Below are 21,858 nucleotides of genomic sequence, written 5' to 3'. Positions count from 1 at the left end.
GGGAGGAGTCTCACAGTGTGGGTGGATGGGAGGAATCCCACACTTGGGGGTGTGAGGAGTCCCACAGTCTGGGGGGGAGGGGGTTTCGCAAAGACAGGGGGGTGGGTGATGATAGAGTATGATGGGGTCTGATGTTGCAGATGTATAGAATGTTGGTTTGGCCGCATTTGGAATACTGCGTCCAGTTCTGGTCGCCACACTACCAGAAGGACGTGGAGGCTTTGGAGAGAGTACAGAGGAGGTTTACCAGGATGTTGCCTGGTATGGAGGGGCTCAGTTATGAGGAGAGATTGGGTAAACTGGGGTTGTTCTCACTGGAAAGACGGAGGATGAGGGGTGAACTAATAGAGGTGTATAAAATTATGAAAGGCATAGATAGGGTGAACGGTGGGAAGCTTTTCCCCAGGTCGGTGGTGACGTTCACGAGGGGTCATAGGTTCAAGGTGAAGGGGGGGAGGTTTAACACAGATATCAGACGGACATATTTTACACAGAGGGTTGTGGGGGCCTGGAATGCGCTGCCAGGCAAGGTGGTGGAGGCGGACACACTGGGAACGTTTAAGACTTATCTAGATAGCCACATGAACGGAGTGGGAATGGAGGGATACAAAAGAATGGTCTAGTTTGGACCAGGGAACGGCGTGGGCTTGGAGGGCCGAAGGGCCTGTTCCTGTGCTGTATTGGTCTTTGTTCTTTGACGTCGCGGGTGAGACTCAGGGAGAGAGGGAGAGACACTCACGGGAAAAGGGCGTCCAGCACCCGCTGCCCCGTCAGCAGAGGGTGATTACAGGGCAGCTTCTCAGTGACCGGCCGGATCTGACGCACCGGCCACACTTGTACCATGGTCAGCTGGTCTTTCACCCCTTCAAAATCCAGCTCCATCAGCACATCCTGAGAGAGGGAGAGAAAGGGCAACAGCGTAATCCCGCGCCGGTCAGTCACGCTCCCGCGCCGGTCAGTCACGCTCCCGCGCCGGTCAGTCACGCTCCCGCGCCGGTCAGTCACGCTCCCGCGCCGGTCAGTCACGCTCCCGCGCCGGTCAGTCACGCTCCCGCGCCGGTCTGTCACGCTCCCCATGCCGGTCAGTCACACTCCCGCGCCGGTCTGTCACGCTCCCCATGCCGGTCAGTCACACTCCCGCGCCGGTCAGTCACACTCCCGCGCCGGTCAGTCACACTCCCGCGCCGGTCACTGCGCTCCCCGCACCGGTCAGTCACACTCCCGCGCCGGTCACTGCGCTCCCCGCACCGGTCAGTCACGCTCCCGCGCTGGTCAGTCACGGTCCCGCGCTGGTCAGTCACGCTCCCCACGCCGGACACTGAGCTCCCCGCGCCGGACACTGAGCTCCCCGCGCCGGTCAGTCACGCTCCCGCGCCGGACACTGAGCTCCCCGCGCCGGTCAGTCACACTCCCGCGCCGGACACTGAGCTCCCCGCACCGGTCAGTCACGCTCCCGCGCTGGTCAGTCACGGTCCCGCGCTGGTCAGTCACGCTCCCCACGCCGGACACTGAGCTCCCCGCGCCGGACACTGAGCTCCCCGCGCCGGTCAGTCACGCTCCCGCGCCGGACACTGAGCTCCCCGCGCCGGACGCTGAGCTCCCCGCGCCGGACGCTGAGCTCCCCGCGCCGGACGCTGCGCTCCCCGCGCCGGACGCCGCGCTCCCCGCGCCGGACGCCGCGCTCCCCGCGCCGGACGCCGCGCTCCCCGCGCCGGACGCCGCGCTCCCCGCGCCGGACGCTGCGCTCCCCGCGCCGGATGCCGCGCTCCCCAGGCCAGTCAGTCACACCATTCTCACTGCTGAAGGATCGCAGTTATACTCACCGTCACATCATAGTGCCCGGGAGGTGCGATGAAGGTCACTGTCCCCTTGCTCTTGGGGGGAATCAGGATCTTGTGTTTGATCAGGGAGTTCTCAAAAACCGAGGCGTAAACATCTCCGCCAGTGACGTGACTCCCTACCTGAGAGGAGGCAGGATGGTACCGTGAATGTAGGGGCACACTGCACCCCTTCTTCCGCGCCTGCCACACTCACCCCATCCCCCTCCGCGCCTGCCACACTCGCCCCATCCGCACCAGCCACACTCGCCCCACACTCGCCCCATCCGAGTCTGTCACACTCACTCTATCCGAGTCTGCCACACTCTCTCCATCTCTCCCTCCAAATCTGTCACACTCACTCCATCTCTCCCTCCAAACCTGTCACACTCACTCTATCCGAGTCACACTCTCTCCATTCGTCCCTCCAAATCTCTCACTCACTCCCTCTCCATCTGAGTCTGTCACACTGACTCCGTCTCTCCCTCGGGGTTGCGTTACCTTCGCTCCATCTCTCGGTCCAACTCTGTCTCACACTCTCTCCATCTCTCCTTATGACGCTGACACACTCTCCATATCTCTCTCCAACTGTTTCACACTCTCTCCATGTGGCCCTTTCACATTTTCTCCATCTCTCCTTCAGACTGTCACAGACTCTCCATCTCTGCCTCCAACTCTGCCATTCTAATCCACCTCTCATCTGTCTCCACCACTGACTCTCACTCTCTCTGACTCTCCCTCAGGTTCCATCAGACTTCCCCAACTCCCTATCTCTCTGTCTCTCACTCCCTCCCATCCTTCTTTTCCCACTCTCCCTCCTTCCATTTCCCTCCCACCCTCTGTCATTCACCCCTCCCTGCCTCTCACCCCTTTCATCAATTTTTTTTCTCTTTCATTACCTCTCTCTCCCCCTCTGCCTCTCTTCCTCCTCTCCCTCCTCTTACTCCCTCCCTCTGTCTCTCTCCCTCTCTCACTCCCTCTCTTTCCTCCCTCCGTTTCTCTTTATCTCTATCCCTCACCATCTCTGTCCCTCTCCCCTCTCTCTCCACCTCTGCCTCAATTCCTCACTCTCCTCGCTCTCTCCCCCTCCCACACACCTCACCCCCATTCCTTACCCTGATATTTGGCTCTGGAGTGTACTCCCACTTGGTGTGGGTGGGCAGCGGGCTGACGTTGACCCCCCGTGGGATGTAGATGCTCTCAGTCATCTGCCAGATGTCAAAGAGGGGCCGCTGGATCCCGTCAAAGATGGAGCCCATGATCCCAGGACCCAGCTCCACAGAGAGGGGCTTCTCTGTCCGCAGGACCGGGTCCCCGACCGACACGCCAGCTGTGAGGGTCTGCTCAGGACACCAACGTGGCAGAGACCCAGGCTCCCGGCCCACCCGCGAGGCCCAGGCTCCCGGCCCACCCGCGAGGCCCAGGCTCCCGGCCCACCCGCGAGGCCCAGGCTCCCGGCCCACCCGCAAGGCCCAGCCTCCCGGCCCACCCGCGAGGCCCAGGCTCCCGGCCCACCCGCGAGGCCCAGGCTCCTGGCCCACCCACAAGGCTCAGCCTCCCGGCCCACCCGCGAGGCCCAGCCTCCCGGCCCACCCGCGAGGCCCAGGCTCCCGGCCCACCCGCGAGGCCCAGCCTCCCGGCCCACCCGCGAGGCCCAGGCTCCCGGCCCACCCACGAGGCTCAGCCTGCCGGCCCACCCGCGAGGCCCAGGCTCCCGGCCTGCCCGAGAGGCCCAGGCTCCAGGGCCTCGGCCTACCCGAGAGGCCCAGGGTCCCGGCCTACCCAAGAGGCCCAGGGTCCCGGCCTACCCAAGAGGCCCAGGTTCCCGGCCTACCCAAGAGGCCTTAACTCAGGTAGCCCACACAATGGGCCAAACTCCACCTGTGCCCCTCCACTCCCCCGGAGAGTGTTGGCAAAGGATACAAGTCTCCTCGTAAACTTGGACTGTTGCCATCTCGCCATCCAGGCGGATAATCTCACCCACCAGCTCACTGTGGCCAACTCGCACCAACTCATACATAGCAGCACCGGACATATTGGATGCTAGGACGACTGCAGAGAGAGACAGATAGACAAAGGAAATTATGACACATGTTCCTCAGTCCCTCTCAGGGTGATATCTGTGCACCGACTGGTGTCTCTCAGTCCCTCTCTCTCAGGGAGATATCTGTACACTGACTGGTGTCTCTCAGTCCCTCTCTCTCAGGGAGATATCTGTACACGGACTGGTGTCTCTCTGTCCCTCTCTTTCAGGGAGATATCTGTACACTGACTGGTGTCTCTCAGTCCCTCTCTCTCAGGGAGATATCTATACACTGACTGATGTCTCTCAGTCTCTCTCTGTCTCTCTCAGGGAGATATCTGTACACTGACTGGTGTCTCTCAGTCCCTCTCTCTCAGGGAGATATCAGTACACTGACTGGTGTCTCTCAGTCTCTCTCTCTCAGGGAGATATCTGTACACTGACTGCTGTCTCTCAGTCTCTCTCTGTCAGGGAGATATCTGTACACTGACTGGTGTCTCTCAGTCCCTCTCTCTCAGTGAGATATCTGTACACTGACTGGTGTCTCTCAGTCTCTATCTCTCTCAGGGAGATATCTGTACACTGACTGGTGTCTCTCAGTCCCTCTCTCTCAGGGAGATATCTGTACACTGACTGGTGTCTCTCAGTCCCTCTCTCTCAGTGAGATATCTGTACACTGACTGGTGTCTCTCAGTCCCTCTCTCTCAGGGAGATATCTGTACACTGACTGGTGTCTCTCAGTCCCTCTCAGGGAGATATCTGTACACTGACTGGTGTCTCTCAGTCCCTCTCTCTCAGGGAGATATCTGTACACTGACTGGTGTCTCTCAGTCCCTCTCTCTCAGGGAGATATCTGTACACTGACTGGTGTCTCTCAGTCCCTCTCTCTCAGGGAGATATCTGTACACTGACTGGTGTCTCTCTGTCCCTCTCTCTCAGGGAGATATCTGTGCACTGACTGGTGTCTCTCAGTCCCTCTCTCTCAGGGAGATATCTGTACACTGACTGGTGTCTCTCAGTCCCTCTCAGGGAGATATCTGTACACTGACTGGTGTCTCTCAGTCCTGCACTCTCAACGAGATATCTGTACACTGACTGGTTTCTCAGTCCCTCTCTCTCAGGGAGATATCTGTACACTGACTGGTGTCTCTCAGTCCCTCTCTCTCAGGGAGATATCTGTACACTGACTGGTGTCTCTCAGTCCCTCTCTCTCAGGGAGATATCTGTACACTGACTGGTGTCTCTCAGTCCCTCTCAGGGAGATATCTGTACACTGACTGGTGTCTCTCAGTCCTGCACTCTCAACGAGATATCTGTACACTGACTGGTTTCTCAGTCCCTCTCTCTCAGGGAGATATCTGTACACTGACTGTGTCTCTCAGTCTCTCTCTCTCAGGGAGATATCTGTACACTGACTGTGTCTCTCAGTCTCTCTCTCTCAGGGAGATATCTGTACACTGACTGGTGTCTCTCAGTCCCTCTCTCTCAGGGAGATATCTGTACACTGACTGGTGTCTCTCTGTCCCTCTCTCTCAGGGAGATATCTGTGCACTGACTGGTGTCTCTCAGTCCCTCTCTCTCAGGGAGATATCTGTACACTGACTGGTGTCTCTCAGTCCCTCTCAGGGAGATATCTGTACACTGACTGGTGTCTCTCAGTCCTGCACTCTCAACGAGATATCTGTACACTGACTGGTTTCTCAGTCCCTCTCTCTCAGGGAGATATCTGTACACTGACTGGTGTCTCTCAGTCCCTCTCTCTCAGGGAGATATCTGTACACTGACTGGTGTCTCTCAGTCCCTCTCAGGGAGATATCTGTACACTGACTGGTGTCTCTCAGTCCTGCACTCTCAACGAGATATCTGTACACTGACTGGTTTCTCAGTCCCTCTCTCTCAGGGAGATATCTGTACACTGACTGTGTCTCTCAGTCTCTCTCTCTCAGGGAGATATCTGTACACTGACTGTGTCTCTCAGTCTCTCTCTCTCAGGGAGATATCTGTACACTGACTGGTGTCTCTCTGTCCCTCTCTCTCAGGGAGATATCTGTGCACTGACTGGTGTCTCTCAGTCCCTCTCTCTCAGGGAGATATCTGTACACTGACTGGTGTCTCTCAGTCCCTCTCAGGGAGATATCTGTACACTGACTGGTGTCTCTCAGTCCTGCACTCTCAACGAGATATCTGTACACTGACTGGTTTCTCAGTCCCTCTCTCTCAGGGAGATATCTGTACACTGACTGGTGTCTCTCAGTCCCTCTCTCTCAGGGAGATATCTGTACACTGACTGGTGTCTCTCAGTCCCTCTCTCTCAGGGAGATATCTGTACACTGACTGGTGTCTCTCTGAGTCCCCTCTCTCTTGGAGTGTCTCTCACCTGGGCCCGAGACTCCGTGAACGTATCCAAACATGCTCTCTCGCTCCTCGTCGCGAACCTTTGGCAGCTTCTCGAGATCCATGCTGGAAGTTAGTGCTTGGTCGTTGCGATGCAGGAGAGATAACAGGAAAAGGCAGCGTTAAGGGGAGAGATAGAGCTGTGAGCTTGACATGGGAAATCAAGCCCTAGAGACAATCTGAAACCCCACTGGGCCCCCTAATATCACAGCGAATCAGCAGCAGGAGGAGGCTAATCTGTCCCTCAAGCTTGCTCACCCACTCAATATGACCATAGCTGATCTTTCAGCAGATCTCCTCTTTCCCTCTGTCTGGGATGGGTGGGTTGTCTTATGAGGAAAGGTTGGAGAGGTTCGGTTTGTATCCACTGGAGTTTAGAAGAGTAAAAGGCGACTTGATCAAAGCCATTAGGATCCTGAGGGGTATTGACAGGGTGGATGTGGAGAGGCTGTTTCCTCTTGTGGGAGAATCTAGAACCAGGGGTCACTGTTTAAAAATAAGGGGGTCGCTCATTTAAGACGGAGATGAGGAGAAATGTTTTGTCTCAGAGGGTGGGGAGTCTCTAGAACTCTCTTCCTTAAGGCAGTGGAAGCAGAGATCTCTGAATATTTTTAAGGCAGAGCTGGGTAGATTCTTGACTAACAAGGGGGTGAAAGGTTATCGGGGGTCGGCAGGAATGTGGGGCTGAGGTTACAATCAGGTCAGCCATGATCTTATTGAATGGGGGAGCAGGATCGAGGGGCCGAGTGGCCGACTGCTGCTCCGAACACAGTCGTTTGTATCCACACATACTTCAATTCAACCAGTTGCTGAGTTGACTCAAGAATGAGTTCAATCGGGAATTGGAGGCGGATTATCCACTATTCTTGAGAGAGAGAATTCCAGAGAATAACAAAACTCTGGATAATGTCTCCATGTCTCGCTCCAAGATGGTTGAACAGGCCCTGGCATGAGTTGGAAATGGGACAGCAGCATTTTGGCTCAGACTGAAAAGGTCGGAAATACAGACAGCCCAGTTTACTCATCATTCACTGAGCTCTCTGACCGGTCCAACCAGCTGTTAAAAACAAACCAGCGTTTTCAAACCCATTCATGGCCTGCTCATCCATTTGACCGGTAACCACCTGCAGCCCCGACAACGCTCCCTATCTCTGTAACCTCCTCCAGCCCCTACAACTCTCCCTAACTCTGTAACCTCCTCCAGCCCCTACAACTCTCCCTAACTCTGTAACCTCCTCCAGCCCCTACAACTCTCCCTATCTCTGTAACCTCCTCCAGCCCCTACAACCCACCCCATCGCTGTACCCTCCTCAGTCACTACAACCCTCCCTATCTCTGTACCCTCCTCTGTCACTACAACCCTCCCTATCTCTGTACCCTCCTCAGTCACTACAACCCTCCCTATCTCGGTAACCTCCTCCTGCCGCTACAACCCTCCCTATCTCTGTAACATCCTCCAGCCCCTGCAACCCTCCCTATAGAGCATAGAACATAGAAAAACTACAGCACAAACAGGCCTTTCGGCCCCACAAGTTGTGCCGAACACATCCCTACCTTCTAGACCTACCTATAACCCTCCATCCTATTAAGCTCCATGTACTCATCCAGGAGTCTCTTAAACTACCCTATTGAGTTCGCCTCCACCACCACTGACGGCAGCCAATTCCACTCGCCCACCACCCTCTGTGTGAAAAACTTACCCCTAACATCTCCCCTGTACCTACCCCCCAGCACCTTAAACCTGTGTCCTCTCGTAGCAGACATTTCCACCCTGGGAAAAAGCCTCGGAGAGTCCACCCGATCTATGCCTCTGAACATCTTATACACCTCTATTAGGTCTCCTCTCATCCTTCGTCTCTCCAAGGAGAAAAGACCGAGCTCCCTCAGCCTATCCTCATAAGGCATGCCACTCAATCCAGGCAACATCCTTGTAAATCTCCTCTGCACCCTTTCAATCTTTTCCACATCCTTCCTATAGTGAGGCGACCAGCACTGAGCACAGTACTCCAAGTGGGGTCTGACGAGGGTCTTATATAGCTGCATCATTATCCCCGGACTCCTAAACTCAATCCCTCGATTGATAAAGGCCAGCACACCATACGCCTTCTTAGCCACCTCCTCCACCTACGGGGCCGATTTTAGAGTCCTATGGACCCGGACCCCAAGGTCCTTCTGATCCTCTACAGTACTAAGAGTTTTTCCCTTTATATTGTACTCCTTCATCCCATTTGACCTACTCATTTATCTGGGTTGAAGTCCATCTGCCACTTGTCCGCCCAGTCTTGCATCCTATCTATGTCCCTCTGTAACTTCTGACATCCCTCCAGACTATCCACAACCCCACCAACCTTCGTGTCGTCGGCAAACTTACCAACCCATCCCTCCGCTTCCTCATCCAGGTCATTTATGAAAATGACAAAACAGCAAGGGTCCCAGAACAGATCCCTGGGGCACACCACTGGTGACCGACCTCCATTTAGAAAAAGACCCATCTATACCCACTCTCTGCCTCCTTTGGGCAAGCCAGTTCTGGATCCACCGGGCAGCAGCCCCTTGGATCCCATGCCCTCTCACTTTTTCGAGAAGCCTTGCCTGGGGGACCTTATCGAACGCCTTGCTAAAATCCATATAAACCACATCTACCGCCTTCCCTTCGTCAATGTGTTTAGTCACATTTTCTAAGAACTCCAGGCTCTTAAGGCACGATCTGCCCTTGACAAAGCCATGCTGAGTATTCTTGAGCATACTAAACCTCTCTAAATGCTCATATATCCTGTCCCTCAGGGTCTTCTCCATCAGGTAATTTCCTGGGCTATCCCTATTCCCCTTCTTGAAAATAGGAACCACATCCGCAATCCTCCAATCCTGCGGCACCTCTCCCGTCTCCATCGACGACGCAAAGATCATCGCCAGAGGCTCTGCAATGTCTTCCCTCGCCTCCCACAGTAACCTGGGGTACATCCCATCCGGACCCGGCGACTTATCTACCTTGATGCCATTCAAAGATTCCAGCACAACCTCTTTGTTAAAGTCCACATACTCAATCTTTTCAGTCCACCGCAAGCCCACAGTACATCCACCCATGTCCTTCTCCTCTGTGAAAACCGAGGCAAAATACTCATTGAGCACCTCTGCCATTTCTACTGGTTCCATACAGATTTTCCCGCCTTCACCTTTTATAGGCCCTATTCCTTCACGTCTCATCCTTTTACTCTTCACATATTTATAGAACGCCTTAGGGTCCTCCTTAATCCTACCTGCCAGGGCCTTCTCGTGACCCCTTCTGGCTCTCCTAATTTTCTTCTTTAGTCCCTTCCTACAAGCCGTATACTCTTCTAAATCCCTATCTTCGCCAAGCTCTCTGAACCTTTTGTACGCTTTCCTTTTCTTCTCGACTAGGTCCCTCACAGCTTTCGTGCACCACGGTTCCTTTAACCGACCAACTCCTCCCTGTCTGCTTGGAACGTTGTCCTGTATCACTCTAGACAGACATTCCTTGAAAAACTGCCACCTCTCTTCAGTACATTTCCCCGAGAATACCTCCTTCCAATTTACTCCTCTAATTTGCTGTCTAATGTCTTCATATTTCCCCTTACTCCATATAAACGCTTTCCTAGCTTGCCTGATCCTCTCTTTTTCCAATGCAAGCCTAAAGGAGATAGAGTTATGATCGCTATCCCCAAGATGCTCTCCCACTGAGAGACCTGACACCTGTCCAGGTTCATTGGTCAGTATCAGATCAAGTACAGCCTCTCCTCTTGTAGGCTTGTCCACCTGCTGTGTCAGGAAACCCTCCTGAACACACCTTAGAAGGTGCCACTTCTTAGAAACCCTACAGTACAGAAAGAGGCCATTTGGCCCATCGAGTCTGCACCGAACACAATCCCACCCAGACCCTACTCCCATATCCCTACATATTTTACCCACTAATCCCTCTAACCTACACATCTCAGGACACTAAGGGGCAATTTTAGCATGGCCAATCAACCTAACCCACACATCTTTGGACTGTGGGAGGAAACCGGAGCACTCGGAGGAAACCCACGCAGACACGAGGAGAATGCGCAAACTCCACACAGACAGTGACCCAAGCCGGGAATCGAACCCAGGACCCTGGAGCTGTGAAGCAGCAGTGCTAACCACTGTGCTACTGTGCTGCCCTAACGAACTCTTCCCCATCCAATCCCCTTACCCTAGGAATATTCCAATCTATGTTTGGGAAATTAAAGTCTCTCATCACAACAACTCTGCTATTACTGCATCTCTCCAGGATCTGTTACCCTATCTGCTCCTCCACCTCCCTGTTACTATTGGGCAGTCTATAGAAAACTCCCAGCAAAGTGACCGGCCCCTTCCCACTCTGAACTTCCACCCACAGAGACTCGGTGGACAATCCCTCCACAGCATACACCTTCTCTACAGCTGTGACACTATCCCTGATCAGCAGTGCCACTCCACCCCCTCTCTTGCCTCCCTCCCTGTCCTTCCTGAAACATCTGAATCCCGGCACCTGGAGTATCCAGTCCTGTCCCTGAGACATCCAAGTCTCCGTAATGTCCACCACATCACACTTCCAGGCATCGATCCACGCTCTGAGCTCATCCCCTTTATTCACTATACTCCTGGCATTAAAGTAAACACATCTCAATCAAAGAACAAAAAGAACAAAGAACAATACAGCACAGGAACAGGCCCTTCGGCCCTCCAAGCCCGTGCCGCTCCCTGGTCCAAACTGGACCATTCTTTTGTATCCCTCCATTCTCACTCCGTTCATATGGCTGTCCAGATAAGTCTTAAACATTCCCAGTGTGTCCGCCTCCACCACCTTGCCTGGTCTGAGCTCTCCCCTTCTCTATTCCCTGTCCATCCGCACTCTTGCACTGCCTATAACCCTTCTCTGTTTGCGAGCTTGCTTCCTCACTCTCAGTCACCTCATTTTGATCCCCTCCCCCCAACCTATCTAGTTTAAACTCTCCCCAGTAGCCTTAGCCAACCTTCCTGCCAGGATATTGGTCCCCCTGGGAATCAAGTGCCACTATCTCTGTAACATCCTCCAGCCCCTGCAACCCTCCCTATCTCTGTAAACTTCTCCAGCCCCTACAACCCTCCCTATCTCTGTAACCTCCTCCAGCCCCTACAACCCTCCCTATCTCTGTAACCTCCTCCAGCCCCTTCAACACTCCCTATCTCTGTAACCTCCTCCAGCCCCTTCAACACTCCCTATCTCTGTAACCTCCTCCAGCCCCTTCAACACTCCCTATCTCTGTAACCTCCTCCAGCCGCGATAACCCTACCTATCTCTCTAACCTCCTGCAACCCCTAAAAGCCTCCCTTTCTCTGTAACCTCCCCAGTCACTACAACCCTCCATAACTCTGCAATCTCCTCCAAGCCCCCCTATCTCTGTAACATCCTCCAACCACTACAGCCCTCCCAACCTCTGTAACCTCCTACAACCCTCCCTGTCCCTGTAACCTCCACCAGCCCCTACAACCCTCCCTAACTCTGTAACCTCCTCCAGCTCCTACAACCCTCCCTATCTCTGTAACCTCCTCCAGCCCGGGCAACCCTCCCTAACTCTGTAACCTCCTCCAGCTCCTACAACCCTCCCTATCTCTGTAACCTCCTCCAGCCCCTACAACCCTCCCTATCTCTGTAACCTCCTCCAGCTCCTACAACCCTCCCTATCTCTGTAACCTCCTCCAGCCCGGGCAACCCTCCCTAACTCTGTAACCTCCTCCAGCTCCTACAACCCTCCCTATCTCTGTAACCTCCTCCAGCCCCTACAACCCTCCCTATCTCTGTAACCTCCTCCAGCCCCTACAACCCTCCCTATCTCTGTAACCTCCGCCAACCCCCACATCTATGTAACCTCCTCCAACCCCCCCTATCTCTGTAACCTCCTCCATCCTCCTATCTCTGTAACCTCCTCCAGCCCCAACAGCTTTCCCAACCTCTGTAACCTCCTCTACCCCTCCAACCCTCCCTATCTCTGTAACCTCCACAAGCCCCTAAAACCCTCCCTATCTCTGTAACCTCCTCTCGCCCCTACAACCCTCACTATCTCTCCTACACCTCCTACAACGCTCCCTATCTCTATAACCTCCTCAAGCCCCTACAACGCTCCCTATCTCTGTAACCTCCTCCAGCCACTACAACCCTCCCTATCTCTGTAACCTACTCCAACCCCTACAACAATCCCTATCTCTGTAACCTCCCCAGTCTCTACAACCCTCCCTATCTCTGTAACCTCCACCAGCCCCTACAATGCTCCCTATCTCCCTAACCTGCTGCAACCCCGACAACACTCCCTATCTCTGTAACCTCACCAGTCATGATGACCCTCCCTATCTCTGCAACCTCCTCCAGCCCCTACAACCCTCCCTATCTCTGTAACCTCCTCCAGCCCCTACAACCCTCCCTATCTCTGTAACCTCCCCCAGCACCTACAACCCTCCCTATCTCTGTAACCTCCTCCAGCCCCTACAACACTCCCTATCTCTGTAACCTCCTCCAGCCCCTACAACACTCCCTATCTCTGTAACCTCCTCCAGCCCCTACAACCCTCCCTATCTCTGTAACTTCCCCAGTCACTACAACCCTCCCTATCTCCGTAACATCCTCCAGCCCCTACAACCCTCCCTATCTCTGTAACCTCCTCCAGCCCCTACAACCCTCCCTATCTCTGTAACCTCCCCAGTCACTGGAACCCTCCCTATCTCTGTAACCTCCTCCAGCCCCTACAACCCTCCCTATCTCTGTAACTTCCCCAGTCACTACAACCCTCCCTATCTCCGCAACATCCTCCAGCCCCTACAACCCTCCCTATCTCTGTAACCTCCTCCAGCCCCTACAACCCTCCCTATCTCTGTAACCTCCCCAGTCATGATGACCCTCCCTATCTCTGTAACTTCCTCCAGCCCCTACAACCCTCCCTATCTCTGTAACCTCCTCCAGCACCTACAACCCTCCCTATCTCGATAACCTCCTCCAGTCCATACAACTGAAGTCGGGAATGGGTTAATAAACTTCAAAATTCAAAGTGTCAAAGTGACCTCTGTGATATTTAGAGCTTGTATGAGAAGTGCTGTAGAATTCATTGTTTTTGTTAGAATTCATTGTTTTTGTTAGAATTCATTGTTTTTGTTAGAATTCATTGTTTTGGTTAGAATTCATTGTTTCTTACATTTGGACCAGATAAGGGAAAACTGTTGTCTCCTGAATGTATATCAGATTAACTTGTTTGTGCAAAACCATTGTTTCAAGGCAATGACGAACGATCGCGGCCTTGGAGATTGCTCATACAGCGAGAATCTGTACACCGAGGGGTATAAAACTCTGTTCTTAACTCATATTCGAAGAGAAGGCTGGGGGTCCACTGTTAGGAACCTCACTTCTCCCACAATTGTGAAAATAAACCTGCACTTTGATCCACTAATAGTGTCAGAGGTCTTTTACCTACAACACAACAATCCATAAATCTGTATCCTCCTCCAGCCCCTGCAACCCTCCCTATCTCTGTATCCTCCTCCAGTCCTACAACTCTCCGTATCTCTGTAACCTTCTCCAGCTCCTACAACCCTCCCAATCTCTGTAACCTCCTCCAGCCCTTACAACACTCCCTATCTCTGTAACCTCCTCCAGCCCCTACAACATTCCCTATCTCTGTAACCTCCTCCAGCCTCTACAACCCTCCCTATCTCTGTAACCTCCTCCAGCCCCTACAACCCTCCCTATCTCTGTAACCTCCTCCAGCCCCTACAACCCTCCCTATCTCTGTAACCTCCTCCAGCCCCTACAACCCTCCCTATCTCTGTAACCTCCTCCAGCACCTACAACCCTCCATATCTCTGTAACCTCCTGCAGCCCCGACAACCCTCCCTATCTCTGTAAGGTCCTCCAGTCCCTCCAGCCCTCCCTATCTCTGTAACCTCCTGCAGCCCCTACAGCCCAGCCTATCTCTGTAACCTCATCAGTCACTACAACCGTCCCTATCTCTGTAAACTCCTACAGCCCTTACAACCCTCCCCATCTCTGTAACCTCCTCTATCCCCGTACAACCCTCCCTATCTCTGTAACCTCCTGCAGCCCCTACAGCTCTGTAACCTCACCAGTCACTACACTTTGGAGGAAATAATAACAAATGGGATTACTATCTCAATGGAAACAAATTAAAACATGCTACCGTGCAAAGGGACCTGGGGGTCCTTGTGCATGAGACGCAAAAGCCCAGTCTGCAGGTACAACAGGTGATCAAGAAGGCAAATGGGATGTTGGCCTATATTGCGAGGGGGATAGAATATAAAAGCAGGGATGTCTTGATGCACCTGTACAGGGCATTGGTGAGGCCGCAGCTGGAATACTGTGTGCAGTATTGGTCCCCTTATATGAGGAAGGATATATTGGCATTGGAGGGAGTGCAGAGAAGGTTCACCAGGTTGATACCGGAGATGAGGGGTTTGGATTATGAGGAGAGGCTGAGTAGATTGGGTTTGTACTCGTTGGAGTTTAGAAGGATGAGGGGGGATCTTATGGAGACTTATAAGATAATGCGGGGGCTGGATAGGGTGGAGGCGGAGAGATTCTTTCCACTTAGTAAGGAAGTTAAAACTAGAGGACACAGCCTCAAAATAAAGGGGGGTCGGTTTAAGACAGAGTTGAGGAGGAACTTCTTCTCCCAGAGGGTGGTGAATCTCTGGAATTCTCTGCCCACTGAGGTGGTGGAGGCTACCTCGCTGAATATGTTTAAAGCGCGGATGGATGGATTCCTGATCGGTAAGGGAATTAAGGGTTATGGGGATCAGGCGGGTAAGTGGTACTGATCCACGTCAGATCAGCCATGATCTTATTGAATGGCGGGGCAGGCTCGAGGGGCTAGATGGCCTACTCCTGCTCCTATTTCTTATGTTCTTACTACGACCCTCCCTATCTCTGTAACTTGCTCCAGCCTCTACAACCCTCCCTATCTCTGTCACCTCCTCCAGCCCCTACAATCCTGCCTATCTCTGTAACCTCCTCCAAGCCCTACAACACTCCCTATCTCTGTAACCTCCTCCAGCCCCTACAATCCTCCCTATCTCTATAACCTCCTCCAGCCCCTACAATCCTCCCTATCTCTGTAAACACCCCAGTCACTACAATCCTCCCTATCTCTGTAACCTCCCCAGTCTCTACAACCCTCCCTATCTCTGTAACCTCCTCCAGTCCCTACAACACTCCCTATCTCTGTAACCTCCTCCAGCCCCTACAACACTCCCTATCTTTAACGTCCTCCAATCCCTACAACACTGCCTATCTCTGTAACCTCCTCCAGCCCCTACAACCCTCCCTATGTCTGTACCCTCCCCAGTCACTACAACCATCCCTATCTCTGTAACCTCCCCTGTCACTACAACCCTCCCTACCTCTGTAACCTCCGCCAGCCCCTACAATGCTCCCTATCTCTGTAACCTCCTCCAGCCCCTACAGCCCTCCCTATCTCTGTAACCTCCTCCAGCCCCTACAACCCTCCCTATCTCTGTAACCTCCTCCAGCCCCTACAACCCTCCCTATCTCTGTAACCTCCCCAGTCATGATGATCCTCCCTATCTCTGTAACTTCCTCCAGCCCCTACAACCCTCCCTATCTCTGTAACCTCCTCCAGCCCCTACAACCCTCCCTATCTCTGTAACCTCCTCCAGCACCTACAACCCTCCCTATCTCGATAACCTCCTCCAGTCCATACAACTGAAGTCGGGAATGGGATAATAAACTTCAAAATTCAAAGTGTCAAAGTGACCTCTGTGATATTTAGAGCTTGTATGAGAAGTGCTGTAGAATTCATTGTTTTTGTTAGAATTCATTGTTTTGGTTAGAATTCATTGTTTCTTACATTTGGACCAGATAAGGGAAAACCGTTGTCTCCTGAATGTATATCAGATTAACTTGTTTGTGCAAAACCATTGTTTCAAGGCAATGACGAACGATCGCGGCCTTGGAGATTGCTCATACAGCGAGAATCTGTACACCGAGGGGTATAAAACTCTGTTCTTAACTCATATTCGAAGAGAAGGCTGGGGGTCCACTGTTAGGAACCTCACTTCTCCCACAATTGTGAAAATAAACCTGCACTTTGATCCACTAATAGTGTCAGAGGTCTTTTACCTACAACACAACAATCCATAAATCTGTATCCTCCTCCAGCCCCTGCAACCCTCCCTATCTCTGTATCCTCCTCCAGTCCTACAACCCTCCCTATCTCTGTAACCTCCTCCAGCCCCTACAACCCTCCCTATCTCTGTAACCTCCTCCAGCCCCTACAACATTCCCTATCTCTGTAACCTCCTCCAGCCCCTACAACCCTCCCTATCTCTGTAACCTCCTCCAGCCCCTACAACATTCCCTATCTCTGTAACCTCCTCCAGCCCCTGCAACCCTCCCTATCTCTGTATCCTCCTCCAGTCCTACAACCCTCCCTATCTCTGGAACCTCCTGCAGCCCCTACAACCCTCCCCATCACTGTAACCTCCTCCAGCCCTTACAACCCTCCCTATCTCTGTAACCTCCTCCAACCCCACACACCTCCCTATCTCTGTACTCTCCTCTAGTCCCTGCAACACTCGCTACCTCTGTAACCTCTGCCAATCCCTACAACCCTTCCTATCTCTGTAACCTCCTACAACCCTCCCTATCTCTGTAACCTCCTCCAGCCCCTACAACCCTCCCTATCTCTGTAACCTCCTACAACCCTCCCTATCTCTGTAACCTCCTCCAGCCCCTACAACCCTCCCTATCTCTGTAACCTCCTACAACCCTCCCTATCTCTGTAACCTCCTCCAGCCCCTACAACCCTCCCTATCTCTATAACCTCCTACAACTCTCCCTATCTCTGTAACATCCTCTAGCCTCTAAACCCTCTCTATCTCTGTAACCTTCTCCAGCCCCTACAACCCTCCCTATCTCTGTAACCTCCTCCAGCTCCTACAACCCTCCCTATCTCTGTAACCTCCTCCAGCCCGGGCAACCCTCCCTAACTCTGTAACCTCCTCCAGCACCTACAACCCTCCCTATCTCTGTAACCTCCTGCAGCCCCTACAGCCCTGCCTATCTCTGTAACCTCTGCCAATCCCTACAACCCTCACCATCTCTGTAACCATCTCCAGCTCCTACAACCCTCACTATCTCTGTAACCACCTCCAGCCCCAACAACTGTCCCGATCTCTGTAATCTCCTCCAGACCCTACAACCCTCCCTATATCTGTATCTTCCTCCAGCCCCGACAACCCTTCCTATATCTGTACCCTCCTCCTGCCCCTACAACCCTCCCTATATCTGTACCCTCCTCCTGCCCCTACAACCCTCCCTATCTCTGTAACCTCCTCCAGCCCGGGCAACCCTCCCTAACTCTGTAACCTCCTCCAGCACCTACAACCCTCCCTATCTCTGTAACCTCCTGCAGCCCCTACAGCCCTGCCTATCTCTGTAACCTCTGCCAATCCCTACAACCCTCACCATCTCTGTAACCATCTCCAGCTCCTACAACCCTCACTATCTCTGTAACCACCTCCAGCCCCAACAACTGTCCCGATCTCTGTAATCTCCTCCAGACCCTACAACCCTCCCTATATCTGTATCTTCCTCCAGCCCCGACAACCCTTCCTATATCTGTACCCTCCTCCTGCCCCTACAACCCTCGCTATCTCTGTAACCACCTCCAGCCCCGACAACCCTCCCTATATCTGTACCCTCCTCCTGCCCCTACAACCCTCCCTATCTCTGTACCCTCCTCCTGCCCCTACAACACTCCCTATATCTGTACCCTCCTCCTGCCCCGACAACCCTCCCTATCTCTGTACCCTCCTCCTGCCCCGACAACCCTCCCTATCTCTGTACCCTCCTCCTGCCCCTACAACCCTCCCTATCTCTGTACCCTCCTCCTGCCCCTACAACACTCCCTATATCTGTACCCTCCTCCTGCCCCGACAACCCTCCCTATCTCTGTACCCTCCTCCTGCCCCTACAACCCTCCCTATCTCTGTACCCTCCTCCTGCCCCTACAACCCTCCCTATCTCTGTACCCTCCTCCTGCCCCTACAACCCTCCCTATCTCTGTACCCTCCTCCTGCCCCTACAACACTCCCTATATCTGTACCCTCCTCCTGCCCCTACAACCCTCCCTATCTCTGTACCCTCCTCCTGCCCCTACAACCCTCCCTATCTCTGTACCCTCCTCCTGCCCCGACAACCCTCCCTATCTCTGTACCCTCCTCCTGCCCCTACAACCCTCCCTATCTCTGTACCCTCCTCCTGCCCCGACAACCCTCCCTATCTCTGTACCCTCCTCCTGCCCCTACAACCCTCCCTATCTCTGTACCCTCCTCCTGCCCCTACAACCCTCCCTATCTCTGTACCCTCCTCCTGCCCCTACAACCCTCGCTATCTCTGTAACCTCCTCAGTCCCTAAGATCATCTGACATTAGCAGACATCTCTAATTGGAACTCCAGGATTATTGACTGGTTTCAATGTTATCCCACGTGGTGTGCTCCCCCTCTCTCTATCTCTCTCTTTCTCTCTTTCCTCCTCTTGGTGTCTCTCCCTCTCCTTCTGTCTCCTCATGTTGCTGAAATCCTACCCCTTTGACTGAACTTTTACTCAGTTATCCCCGATCATAGCGTCTGAGTGTTAAAACATTGCTTGATCACACTCTGGTGAGAGGTATAGGATGCTTGATTTGACTTAAGATAGAAAGTAACACAGAGATGTTGTTGTTTAAAGAGTTACGAGTGAGAGTTGAAGGAGAGGGAGATGCAATCACAGATTATTATCTCGAGTTGACATAACATCAGGATCTTATCTGATAGCACACACACACACACACACATTCAAGGGCAAAATATCCAGCTTCAGAATTATTCATGGCCTCCAACGGACCGTGCATTCAATCCCACCGTCCCACCGAGCCCCCGCCCAGCGCCACAGCCCCATGTACCCTCTCCCCTCCCACAGTCTCCCCCATTCAATCCCCTCCCACAGCCCCACGTACATTCCTGATGCGGACTGTACAGACGGAGAGATAAGGGGGAGAAGGTTTTACAGTCAGGGTTTGGGTGGAGAGTGGACTGGCGCGTGGGAGCGAATGGTCACAGAGAGAGAGTTCTGAAATGGCTGGGGATGAATAGACCCAGGGCATAAATAGAGATGAAACAACCCCAGCAAGCAGAGGATAAAAGAGAGCACTCACCAACGTGAATCCAAACTCACAAGCCTATATCCGTGTCGCACCCTCTCTCTGTGTCTGTCCCTCACACCCTCTCTCTGTGTCTGTCCCTCACACCCTCTCTCTGTGTCTGTCCCTCACACCCTCTCTCTGTGTCTGTCCCTCACACCCTCTCTCTGTGTCTGTCCCTCTCACCCTCTCTCTGTGTCTGTCCCTCACACCCTCTCTCTGTGTCTGTCCCTCTCACCCTCTCTCTGTGTCTGTCCCTCTCACCCTCTCTCTGTGTCTGTCCCTCTCACCCTCTCTGTGTGTCTGTCCCTCTCACCCTCTCTCTGTGTCTGTCCCTCACACCCTCTCTCTGTGTCTGTCCCTCTCACCCTCTCTCTGTGTCTGTCCCTCTCACCCTCTCTCTGTGTGCCTTTCTCACCCTCTCTCTGTGTCTGTCCCTCTCACCCTCTCTCTGTGTCTGCCCCTCTCACCCTCTCTCTGTGTGCCTTTCTCACCCTCTCTCTGTGTCTGTCCCTCTCACCCTCTCTCTGTGTCTGCCCCTCTCACCCTCTCTCTGTGTGCCTTTCTCACCCTCTCTCTGTGTCTGTCCCTCACACCCTCTCTCTGTGTCTGTCCCTCACACCCTCTCTCTGTGTCTGCCCCTCTCCCCCTCTCTCTGTGTCTGCACCTCTCACCCTCTCTCTGTGTCTGTCCCTCACACCCTCTCTCTGTGTCTGTCCCTCACACCCTCTCTCTGTGTCTGTCCCTCTCACCCTCTCTCTGTGTCTGTCCCTCACACCCTCTCTCTGTGTCTGTCCCTCACACCCTCTCTCTGTGTCTGCCTTTCTCACCCTCTCTCTGTGTCTGTCCCTCTCACCCTCTCTCTGTGTCTGTCCCTCACACCCTCTCTCTGTGTCTGCCTTTCTCACCCTCTCTCTGTGTCTGCCTTTCTCACCCTCTCTCTGTGTCTGTCCCTCACACCCTCTCTCTGTGTCTGCCCCTCTCCCCCTCTCTCTGTGTCTGTCCCTCTCACCCTCTCTCTGTGTCTGTCCCTCACACCCTCTCTCTGTGTCTGCCCCTCTCCCCCTCTCTCTTTCTCTCTCCTGCTGTCTCACTTTGTATTTATTTCTCTCTCCGCTATGTCTGCTTGTTGTATCTCTCTCTCTGCTTCTAAGATATCTTGACGAGTGCCTCTTTCTCTCTCCCTATCCTTCACTGTCTCTATTTCTCACTCTCTCTCTCTGCCTCCCTTGTGTCTCTCGCTGTCTGTCACTTTAACTCTCTCCCCTGTCTCTATCTCTCTTTGTGTCGCGCTCTTTGCCTGCCTTTCTATTTCACACCCTATGTCTCTATACCTGTCTGCCTCTCTCTCTCCCCGTGTTTCTCTCTGTCCTTACCACACTTCCTTGTTCTCTGTCTTACTCTTTCCCTCTGTCTGTCTCTGTAGTCACTGTGCTGACACTCTGTGAACCCCAGTGCTTTATGCACCTCTTATCCTGTTTGAACCTGAAGCATGTGGATATCACAGACTTGGAGCTGGTCAGAACTTAACAAACAGAAGGAAAAGTCAGGGGAGAACTAAACAGAGTGTTTAACCCAAAACAGCAGAGACTCTCACCTACCTCTCCCCATTTACACACACCACGCAGCCTGTTCCCCGATTGGAGGGGAACTTAAACAAGGAGTTGGAGGGCTAAAAGGGACCATGAAATGTCCTTGACAAACAGGATTAAGGAAAATCCCAATATATTTTACGTGTATATAAGGAGCAAGAGGGTAGCTAGGGGGAGGGTAGGTCCACTCAAGGACAAAGAGGGAGTTTCTGCATGGAGCAGAAAGAGTGCAGTCATGGAGGGGCGGCACGGTAGCACAGTGGTTAGCACTGCTGCTTCACAGCTCCAGGGTCCTGGGTTCGAATCCCGGCTCGGGTCACTGTCTGTGTGGAGTTTGCACGTTCGCCCCGTGTCTGCGTGGGTTTCCTCCGGGTGCTCCGGTTTCCTCCCACAGTCCAAAGATGTGCGGGCTAGGTTGATTGGCCGTGCTAAATTGCCCCTTAGTGTCCCGGGATGCATAGGTTAGAGGGATTAGTGGGTAGATATGTGGATAGGGCCTGGGTGGGATTCTGGTTGGTGCAGACTCGATGGGCCGAATGGCCTCTTTCTGCACTGCAGGATTCTATGATTAACAAATATTTTGCATCGATATGCACAGTGCAAAGGGTATGGCAAATGGCGAGTTTAAAGAGGGCGATGCTGATATTCTAGAACATGTCGATATAAAAAAGGAGTTGGATGTTTTGAAAAGCCTTAAGGTATCCCAGAATACTGAGGGGTCGAGGGAGGAAATTGCTGGAGCCTTGTACAAAATCTTTCATCACAGGAGAGGTCTCAGAGGACTGGAGAATAGCCAATGTTGTTCCTTTGTTTAAGAAGGGCAGCAGGG

General features: G+C 53.2%; 2 protein-coding genes across 2 annotated transcripts in view; one reads left to right on the top strand and one right to left on the bottom strand.

Moving 5' to 3' along the window:
- Positions 1 to 6,302, bottom strand: part of LOC144488438 (V-type proton ATPase catalytic subunit A-like) — a 38,307-nt gene extending 32,005 nt beyond the window's left edge. Inside the window, 5 exon segments of the mRNA XM_078206510.1 lie at positions 740 to 891; positions 1,824 to 1,961; positions 2,933 to 3,147; positions 3,741 to 3,869; positions 6,218 to 6,302. Of these exon segments, the coding sequence (XP_078062636.1) occupies positions 740 to 891; positions 1,824 to 1,961; positions 2,933 to 3,147; positions 3,741 to 3,869; positions 6,218 to 6,299 (716 nt within the window). The 5' untranslated portion in view covers positions 6,300 to 6,302.
- Positions 1 to 21,858, top strand: part of LOC144488439 (kelch domain-containing protein 9-like) — a 48,892-nt gene that overhangs the window by 10,850 nt on the left and 16,184 nt on the right. The window lies entirely within an intron of this gene.

Source organism: Mustelus asterias, unplaced genomic scaffold (genome assembly GCF_964213995.1).
Source record: "Mustelus asterias unplaced genomic scaffold, sMusAst1.hap1.1 HAP1_SCAFFOLD_1566, whole genome shotgun sequence".
NCBI classification, from domain to species: Eukaryota; Metazoa; Chordata; class Chondrichthyes; order Carcharhiniformes; family Triakidae; genus Mustelus; species Mustelus asterias.
This window is presented reverse-complemented; position numbering and strand designations above follow the sequence as displayed.